Source organism: Salminus brasiliensis, chromosome 6 (genome assembly GCF_030463535.1).
Source record: "Salminus brasiliensis chromosome 6, fSalBra1.hap2, whole genome shotgun sequence".
Lineage (NCBI taxonomy): Eukaryota > Metazoa > Chordata > Actinopteri > Characiformes > Bryconidae > Salminus > Salminus brasiliensis.
The window spans coordinates 14,209,639-14,220,358 of record NC_132883.1 but is presented as its reverse complement, the minus strand read 5'-3'; the positions used below and the strand labels follow the sequence as shown (position 1 = coordinate 14,220,358).

Below are 10,720 nucleotides of genomic sequence, written 5' to 3'. Positions count from 1 at the left end.
TGTTTTTAGAGGAGGTAGGAGGGGATCTGAGCACCAGAGGAGTGCTGAACACACCAAACTCCTCACAGACAAGTAACAAGAGTGAGGATCGAACCCACAACCCCCGAGGCACTTGGAGCTGTGCAACACACACTGTACCTGCAGCACCACTGTGCTACCCCCATATTTAACAACTCAACTAAGTGAACAGCATGTACTGTTCTAATGTTTTTTCTTGTTTTTGACATATGCACCCGATGATGGATTAACAAATCTTAGACATGAACATCTGTGGCCCTCCTGCAAACACCACAGCCTAAGTGTTTGAATGAGCCTGTGGTTGGCTATGGAATTTCCATTCCACATGAAATGGTGCAGCAGTTACATACAGACGCCTGTAGGGGAACCAGAGTGTAACTTTTGCACTATTTAAGGTAAACGGTGCAAAGTTTCCCATTAGTAAATCCACAATATGTCCAAATGTTTGTGGACACCCCTTTTTGATGAATGCATTTAGTTTTTAAGAAAAGAAAAATTATAAATTATAATAGCAATATGCTGAATTATAAACCAGCTTCCCCCTTATGGTATCTAAGACCCCTAGGGAGCAAGCCTATTTATTAATAGTGGTAATATTAATAGTGGCAGATAGTTAAGAGTCTATTTAGGTTTTAACATGGTCATTATGCAGGTAAGCAGTGGTAGGAGGGTGTGCCGCTGTTCTGGCATGGGTGGTGGTGAGGGGGGCGGGTCTGCTGGTCGGACTGGTAGGTGGCAGCTGGTCTGACGCAGGTAAAGGGGACCCCAGCGGGCATGCAATGTATGTAATGCATGTAATTCAGCAAGGGATACAAATTGACAAGATGAAGGTGTGTTAGCAGACGCGGCTTGGTACCTTCCTGCCCTCGAAAACTGCCTGAGTTGGCAGCGTTTATTGTGTTTCAGACAGGAGCGTGCTCAGAGACATGAGTTCCTACTTATGACTTTGCAGCTCGGAGGTATGATGTGATTTCATTTGAAGTATTTTTGGTCGGAAACAAAGATGAACATACCCTGGGAAAACTTTTTTCCCCTCTCTGTTTGCTGCAGAAAGAGCAAGGAGCGTGGTATGAGAAACAGGCGAGCAGTGAAAAAGCAACAGTGGCATGTACTCATGTGTTTTCTGCATACAGATAAAAGTAAACCATTACAAAAGAGTTTAGACTGAAATGTTAAAATATAACTCATTTGAAACATCGGTGCTCCTTAAAAATGTGAGTTTTCCATTAGTAAATACACATTATGTCCAAATATTTATAATGAATGCATGTAGCTACTTTTAAGTTGCACAGCTTGTCTGGAGAGCCTGTAGAGAAGTACTACTAATAGAACAAGACTTTCTTCTCTGAAATGATGGTTGATGCTCCATCCAATACTTGTGGGATGAGTTGGGGATGAGGTAGAGTGGTGATCATCCAACATCCTGACCTCACGAACAGTCTAGTTGCTGAATGCAATCAAATCCTCACAGCAATGCTCCGTGGCTCAGTGGTTGATGACAGGGTTGTGGGTTTGATACCCAGGCTATGGACCCTTGAGCCAGGGCCTTAACCCTCCCTGCTCCCCAGCTGCCCACCCCATCTCTGGGGGCGTGTGCTCACTGCACGGATTGGTCAAAGGCGACATGACGTGAAGGCGACGTAAATATGACATACAGCATTTGCAAAAACTATTTTTTTCCCCAATGCAAGGTCAAATGTGCCTGAAATGAATCCAGACAGGACTGAAGGCCTGGATCAGGCCTCTGCTGAGTTCAGTAAAAACCTGTTGGTAATTTAGTGTGTAATTTTCTCAGTGGAGGAGAAGGACTGAGACTGGCCTGGATGGAAATGTTGAAAGCTAAATTACCCCAGGTAAATTCAACCCTGTCCCAATTCAGCTTAGGGAAGAAACATATTTTTTCAAAGTTTCTAAGAAGAGAGTAAATGACCTAGACTTCACCCATAATTAGCAGAAGACAGCTTAATTCCATCAGTGTCTGGAGTCATAAAAAGGCAGGGGCATGTAACCTTCTAACAGTGGTGTGATCTTTACCTCCACTCTGTACTGAAAAGTATCAGGTTGCTTGTTCATGGATTCGGAATATTCCTTCCTTTGCACTGTGTAGTAAGAGAAATATGAGGGTGGGGGTCAATTCAGCTTCACTCAGGGCTTCAGAAAATGTTCATTTTGAGAAACTGAGGGTTTTACTCTCTATAGATGGATTTTGCACTGGGCCGAGACATATCAAGCCTGTGGGGAGACAACTCTGGTCAGAAACCTCTATAATACACTGGAGTTCATCAAAGTGGATGATACGTCATAGTTCCTGTTCTCTTTATTTCTGTATTAATACTGAATGATATTATGTAATATGAAATGCTATGTAATGCTATATGTAATATGAAATAATATGAATTACAAAACTATTGAACACTGCTTTTTGCCACAGATCAGCCAGAATTGGTTAGGAAAGCTCAGCATATATAAGCAGATATAACTGTACATAAATGCACACATAGTTATAGTTATTTCACAGCTTTTATTGAAATTAAATAAATTTATTATTATTTTTACATATATATATATATATATATATATATATATATATATATATATATATTTTTTTTTTTTTATGTGTTCTGTCATTTAAATATAAGACAAAACTGAAATGGAAACTTTTGAGTTTCTTGCAGCTTCTAAAATGATCAAGAACACCAAACTAGTGTCTCGTGGATAAAACTGCGGGTCTGAAAGACGAACACAGCGGTGGCGCTCGGTCCCAGCGGAAACTACATTTCCCAGCATTCGGTGAAAGAAGGTTTTCCTCACGCATTTCTGCATTTTTCCAAGCGGCCACCGATCGTGGACGGAGCGCGCGATCTGAAGGCGAGCTGCTGCGTACAACCAACTTTCTGTAGCAATTCCGCGCAGCGTGCTCGCAACCGTGCAGAGCCTTTTTATTATTTTTTTGTATCGCGTGCATGTAAAGCACATAGCCTCGTTTGAGCGTTCAGCTCTTTCCCGGCGCGCGCTGTAGTTGTTGTAAGAGCTGAGCCGCAGCATTGGCCACTTTTTCATCCAGCTGGGCTGCTGGATTTCCTCCAAACAGCAAACACATGCGACTTCCCTGGAGCTGCCCGTCGAGGTGGACGCTGGAGCCCCGCGCTTGTTAGAGGTGCGTGTAGACGTTTAGGCAGGCGGCTGGTGGTGTGTTTCACTGCTGCTGCTGCTGCTGCTGCTGCTGTATGGCAGCTCGTCGCCTCGCTTTCCATCTCATGTGAGGAGCCGTGCCAACGCCTTTTCCCCCCTCGGTGACACGCTTTGCTATTCTGCAAAAACCAGCAGGCGAGGTTGGCGCCGCATCGCGCTTTCTGCTCCCAGTGTCGGTTCGCGTTTTACCTCACACCGAGCCACGCAGAGCAGGCGGCTGGCTGGCTGGCTGGCTGAAACATGGGCTGCACGTTAAGCGCGGAGGACAAGGCGGCGGTGGAGAGGAGTAAAGCCATTGATCGCAATCTGCGGGAAGATGGAGAGAAGGCATCCCGAGAAGTGAAACTACTGTTGCTCGGTAAGTGCGACGTGTGTGTGTGTGTGTGTTTCAGCTATAACCATGTCCATACTTAAGTTAAGGCGCTGGCGCAAATGTGCCTTAAATATGTTTAGTTAACGGACAATGGCAGTCGTGTCCAGCCACTGATGGTCACTACTGAATGTCTGGAGTAGCAGGCAGAAGGGGGGGATTATCGTTGGTGACAGTCAGCGGGCCTTTTTAATGGGGAACTGCACTGCAGAGCAGAATGCTGAACTTCTGCCATGCATTTGACTGGGTATTTACATAGGAGGATGGCAGAGGCCCACTTTCTGAATGAATGGGCGAGCTGCTGGGTCAGTAGCCCATTAGAATAGATAAAGTTAACTGGACCGTTGGTAATTGAACAGTCTGTATAACAGCCTTTGAGCAAGTGAAAGTGGTGTATGAGAGTGAACGGGGCAGTTGGAGGCAAGTAGTGCTTGCTTTTTCCCATCCCTGTTGATGTCACCAGATCTCTGAGATATATATATATATATATATATATATATATATATACTGTTCAGTGTTCAAACTAATGCCAGCTGTAGTGTTCTCAAGGGTAGACGTAGCTTGCTCTGCCGAAATTACAATAAAGGGCTGCCTGTGAAGCCACACTCCATAATTTGGAGAACCACAAAGTAGCAGGGCTTCTTTTGCTTGGTTAACTGGAAGGTTAGAAGACGGGCAGGACCAGAATCAGCGTTCTCTGTTTATTTGACTGAGGCTTTGGTCTAAGGCCGGCTCTGTGAGAGTGTTCAGAACTCACTGTTTCCACCTTCACTGTGAACGGTATAAACTCACTAAAAGATAAAAGTAGAGGCTGGACATGTTGGTGCAAAAAAGTCATATAATATTGAATTTTAGCAAAATGTTGGGAATATTTCTGGAGTCAAACTGCAGAGGCAGTATTTCAACAACAAAAAAACGAACAGGTCATGAGTTGGACTGGTTATGTTGCTTTTTTGAGGTATCTTCTTTGGAAATCTGTACTTTCACAAAGACCCTTTTGTAAGTTATGATGACCTCCAGTGTTCTTTTTTTGCAACACTGCAAGAAACACATGAAAAGTCCTACTTCAAGTATTTTCAAGGCCCAAAATAACCAAACATGGTTGCAGGAGGTCAAGACAATGGTTGGCAGTTGCGTCCCTTCATTACAGTGGATTGTGTCCATAGTCAGTCTTATATATGTGACGTTTCATTGTTGAACCAAACCTTTTTGCCACTAGAAGCATATCTTCGACTGAGACATGTTGTGAGCAGCTTGAAACTGCATTCTTCTTCCTGTGGTATGCAGACTATGTACAGATTACCTACCTTGCAGGAGCTACTCAGTGTTTATGATCCTGTGTATTTATCACAGTGCTGGCTGTTCTTAGTAATGCATTGTCCCATTCTCTGCTCTGGCGCCCTTTGGTTGTTTGCTTGCGGCCCAGATTCAAGACAAGAACTTATTCATTTATCCTGGATGCAAAGTTATCATTTCTGGATCAAAGTTGAACACTTCTGTAATACTGAGCAGCTCCGGATTCACCCTTTGGTCAAAAAACAAAAACAAAAAAACCCCAAAACGGGGACATTGTGGGCCTTTTTTCAGCTCTTTGGCTCTAGTTTAAACTGTGCAGCTTATTGGAGCATGTCAGGGCACTTGGCTTATGCTCTGAATACATGAGACTGCTCATGTGCTGGAAGCAGGGTGAGCTTTTCAATGAGCCCAATATTGCACTCCCCGTTTAGCCCAGAAAGTGATTCATAAATGAAAGCCTATGTGGAAAGTACTGTCCAAACGTTTATCCAGAGGAGCCGAGCCTAGCTGGCTCGAGATCAGCTCTCTAGAGGAACGGCCATTGCTTTGTGGGCCATTTCAGTTGCAGTCTAATTCTTTATTTGACGCTGCTGTGTTGTTTAAACACCGTTAACACTCGCTAATCTCTGTTGACAACAGCAAGGCACTGCTAGCAGTGACCATGTCTGTGATATAACTGTCAGCTTAGGATCCGTTCTTGATATTCTTTGGTGTTAGTTATGGGAATAGGCTCATTCTCACAATTCTTGTGGAGTGTTTCTCTCTTTCTTTTGTGCTCTCTATCGCTCTCCTGACATCAGCAGTTTCAGGCCCATTGCTGCTGCTGCTTCAGTCTTACCGCTGGACTGGAATTAATGTGCCGTGCTCAGTTTGCGGGGCGGTTTGCAGCCACATCCAGCTTTTCGAAAGAATTCAAATGATTTTTTTTCCCCTCCTCATTACAACCCACTACCCCTGCTTAGCTAACTCATTGCTTTTCAAGTGCTGATGCTGGACGCATACATTTTCGAGGAGTATTCTTTGGTTTAAGGTGTGTTTAATTTCTGAAACAGAAGTGCATGTTTTCCATGTTATGTTAAACATCTGTGGAAAAATCGGAGAAAGTCTGTTTTTGGGCACTGCAGCAAAAGCGGCCCACCGAGAAGCACATCAATTATTTCGCTTTTTTATTATTTTGTTTGTGCCTATGTCCTACATTTTCCCCTCGAGGTTCACTTATAATGTTTGTGTGGGTTTTATTTTTACATGACCATTTTCAAAGCTCCCTTTCTTTCTCAGAATTAAATGGGTTGTTTTTGTCACTGTGCCTTTAGGGCTAATATATACACTCATCCATCGCTCTATTAGGAAGACCACTACTCCTACTCATCCATGCAGTTATCTAATCAGACAGTTATGTGGAAGAGGTACAGTAAAGAAAATCATGCAGATAAGGTAAGCTTAATGTCCTCATCAATCATCAGAATGACAAATAAAATGTAATCTTATTGATTTTGAGTGTTGCATTGTTGTTGGTGCCAGGCAGGCTGGTTGAGTATTTCTAGGACTGCTGATCTCACCTGGATTTCAGTGAGTGGCAGTTCTACAGACAGAAACGTCTGCAGAACAGATGAGAGAGGTCAGGTGGTTCAGACTGAAAGAAAGGCTACTGTAACTTAGACAACCAGTCCGTACAGTTGCGGAGAGCAGAAATCAAACCTTAAGATAGAAGACCGTGTGGGGTCTGTCAGCTGCCAGTGGAAGACTGGAAAATGTGGCCTGGTGTAACGAGTCTCGATTTGTGCTGAGGCACGCAGGTGGTAGGGTCAGAATTTGGTGGTAACAGCATGAATCCATGGACCCAAAAGTCCAGGCTGGTGGAGGTGGTGGCATGTTTTCTTGACATACTTTGGGTCCATTAAAACTAATCAATCATCACTTCAATGCCACAACCTATTGAGTATTCCTTATTTTGAATCCTATCCAGTATATGTCCTTGTCCTACTTCAACGGTCTGTTGGTTGCTGATCAACAGTAGCAGCTACTCTAAATAAATTGCAATAAACTGTGAAAATAATTGCTTATTATTATTATTAACTTAAATTGAGCACGCCTTCAATTAATCACATATTTTGAAGTTGTCTTTGGTTTATATATATATGTATATATGCCTGTATGTGCACACAGTAACACATAACCTCTTGCTGTGTTTTTGCTTTAGTCTGCGTTTGTCAGCTGTACTATACACACAGTCCATGTAATGCGGAAAACAAAAGGTACGTTAGACACGTCAAAACACTGCCTGCTTGCAAAAGGAGGATGGATATAGCATCAACGTTTTGTTCAGTCTGTAGTACCATGGTTTAGAGAAGGATATTGCTCTCTCATGGTTCATAGGAGGATATTAGGCCTACCTCTGTCCAGCCCTAGGGGTCTACTGGGCTGCCCTGTAGATCTCTCCACTGTAATAGCGCTCTGTAAATCAAACTGGGCTGAATTCCTCAGCTGATCTCTATAATAACAGGGGCCTAAACCGCAATGCAAATGCCACTGCTGCTCACCATGTAATTACAGGGGCTACGAGGCTATTCACACGCCCATTTAAACCATTCACAGATGTTTATGGAAATTAATGTACTGTGACCAGGGCGCTCACTCACAGTAAGGGACCTCCGATGCGTGCCTGTGTGTTATGAGCAGGACACTAGCCACCAATTACTTAAAGATAGCTGACTTTACCTGATGTTCTAAACTGCTACTTTCAAAGGTTCGATGCTTGGTGTCCCAGCTCTTCACAATCCTTCATATACCATATACTAAATGTAGTTTCTCCGCTGCTTGGATGTGGAATTTGCATAATCTAGTATAATAGGTTTGGAGTGGTTTGCTTAAACAGTCTCACAAATACTTTGTCATCAGTGTAGCTGAACCAGCAAGGGATTTTTCCTCCCACAAGTTTATGCTAAAAAAAAGAACTCCATAATAGAACTTGGAATAGCATTTTTGGCCCAGAGGTACGCGCCGAAACAGCATGTGCAGCGGCCCATCTGAGTCCTGGGATGGCTCTATATATAGCTCATATTACATTCTCTTTTATTTCTGATTCAGGTTATACCCTCATGTGGTTACTTTCCATGAAAAATGTAGGTAGAGTGCCTAATGATTTGCTTAGACTCAGGCCTAGATCATATTCCAGCATAGAGTGGGTGATGGAAAACTTTCGCAGTGTAATACACTAGTCAGTGTGACCTCAGTTGAGTGGGCTTTAGATGATCCTTGATGTAAAAAACATAAGCCTCTATTCTAGCTATCTTTACTTTTGAAGAACACTTGGACCTAGTTAGGGATCAAGGTTTTCAGTCATTTATATCAGTATATATCAATATATTGATCATTTCTGTCAATATATTGGTTTGTTTAAAACCAATTTTTCATTTTAATTATTCTCTAAACTAATGCATTATACAATTCTTTGGTGTCTTCTTAGATATTCTTATATTCCTGAAGCAGCTGTTTCCACGTTGTGCCTTGAAAAGCTTTCACTAATGGGCAGTAATATCAATTTTGGGAGAATAAACCCCAAAAAACTTTTGAAAGAGGACACAACAGTGTTTGAGGTTAATGGTATGCATCTAGCATGTTCTGGCAAGGTAAATACATAATTTTAATAAAGTTAATAAATCCATGCTTCCTAAGTTCTGTAAAAATCATTGTGTCATGGCTATAATGCTCATGATTGATTAAATATATTGCTAAACCATTGATCAAACTGATATGGACATCATCATTCAGAGCATCATCATTCCTGAGAAAAGTTCCACTGCTCCACAGCTCAATGATTGGGGTATGGGTTATACTCCTCTAGCCCACGTCTGGCAATAGGTTCGAATTTATCTGCTCAAAAAAGTCCTGTTTTTTTTGGCAGTGCTACTCTATAGGGACTAGACAAGCTGTTTGTATGCATGTTGTAACAACTGGAAGTATGGTGTTAGGTGGGTGCTCTCGTGGAGAGGTGAATACTTAGCTCTATTAAGAGACACGCAGGGAACACGTCGTGCAGGGGTTTCAGAGTTTAATGAGCAATGAGAGCACCTCGACTTCGCTCGTCACAACTTCCCAGACAACACCAGCTGGAGAACCCAGGCTACAACCCAGCACAGTTCACCATACGCACACACTCTCCCGCGTTTTCCTCCAAACTCTCCATGCACATGCGCACTGTACCCCACCTTAAAGTGACCGTTACAATGTGTACATCTGTGTCAGCAACAGGTGTAACTTAAAGTAGCGTAATGCATTCAATAGAAGGGGGACCACAAACATTTGGACAAATAGTGTATATTTGTGTCTTGTATCTGAACACATGGTGCAGGTAGTGTACATGGTGCAGCACAGTTAAAATGGCTTGAGTGACAGCACCTAAAGTCATCTAGGCTCTAGTTATTTGATTTGCTTAAAAACAGGACAAATCTCTGTTAAAACAAGCTGCACTGAATACTGAATCCACTGCAATGAATATTTTTCTTTTATTGTGTCACAACATTCTGTTCATTTTTTTTACTATTTCTGATTGATGAATTTTCTTTTTTATTAAACATATCTCCTGTACTTTCTTTAAATTTAGCCTCAAATAACCCACGACATTTGATTTGGGCCAGTTCTTCATCAGATATGGCACTGAGTTAGCTGTACTTAGTGGACAGCGTGTTTGTGGTGTAGGCTCTCACAGAGGAATTTTCCACATGAGTCCTCAATCCAGAGTCCCAGTGTTCATCTTTCATTCTGTACAAAATAAGGCTCAGTGAAACAGCCACGTTGCTAAGTTGTGCCAGTGCAGAAATGTCTTACGTGACGCTGTTAAAGGTTCCATTGAAAGCATTTGTTAAGTATTTTATGTCACTGTACATGTAAACAAATATTGGTTGGGTCAGAAAATGACCGGACAGCTGTACAGATATTCATCTTTTGTAAATGTTTATACTATCTGTAACGTTCTGTACATAATAGTTAGTGTATATATGTCTACTCTGTTGGCTATATATGGCTACATATGGTAATTTTTTTTTTCCTCTTAGCTCCATCAGTTTTTTATTACTTTTAATACTTTTGAACTTATTATCCTTTATTCCATATATTGTTTAGTGGGCTTTTCTCTCTTGAGTTGACATGTCATACTTGTGTTGCTGTCAATCCTGTGTTTTTGCCTCAGATTTACACATGTTGTTATTTTGAAACCCTAACAGGGTTGCAAATCAAAATCAACGACCTGAAATAATCTCCCACACTCCAAATCTCACCTGAACCAGTGTGATCTTTCACGTGCATGCAAACATGGATATGGAAACTGTGCACCTGTCTGCCCTTGATGTCAGTGCTTATATATGTTAAGAAAAGTGCCAAAATTACAGTCGCAATCTCAGCCCAGCTTCTGTCTTTGTCCGTCGTGTTATGGTAGTTTTTGTTTGACACATTGTAGAGACACTCATGTGTTTCGCAGAGCTCTACGAGTGAGCTTCCATTCCCAGAGTCCATGGCACATGACAAGGGTTTGCTCTCTTTGCCGTTTTTAACTAGGCCTCTATGGTCTGTTGCAGATTATCTCACTCTGGAGAATTCGCTTATAATTGAATGTTTGAAAATATTGGAGCCACCGATCAGCTTGGGAGCTCGTTCGGAAGGTTTTGGATTAACTGCTAGCTTACTAGATTATTTGCGTGACAATCTCTTCCGATTCACCAGTAAATCGTTTCCAATTGGGAAATTTGCCTGAGAAACATGTAGTGTGGACCAGGCTTTACAGTGCCATCTGGAAAAGCTTCGGTCATGAGGCATGGTTCTTGCAGCAATCCTTTTTCTGATATTTAG

General features: G+C 42.2%; 1 protein-coding gene across 3 annotated transcripts in view; it reads left to right on the top strand.

The window, feature by feature from the left end:
* The first annotated feature begins 2,858 nt into the window (after positions 1–2,858).
* gnai3 (guanine nucleotide binding protein (G protein), alpha inhibiting activity polypeptide 3) overlaps positions 2,859–10,720 on the top strand; it is a 23,207-nt gene continuing 15,345 nt past the window's right edge. For all 3 annotated transcript variants that reach the window (XM_072681760.1, XM_072681758.1, XM_072681759.1), the window contains exon 1: positions 2,859–3,568. In XM_072681760.1, the coding sequence (XP_072537861.1) occupies positions 3,451–3,568 (118 nt within the window). In that variant the 5' untranslated portion in view covers positions 2,859–3,450. The remainder of the gene's footprint in view (positions 3,569–10,720) is intronic.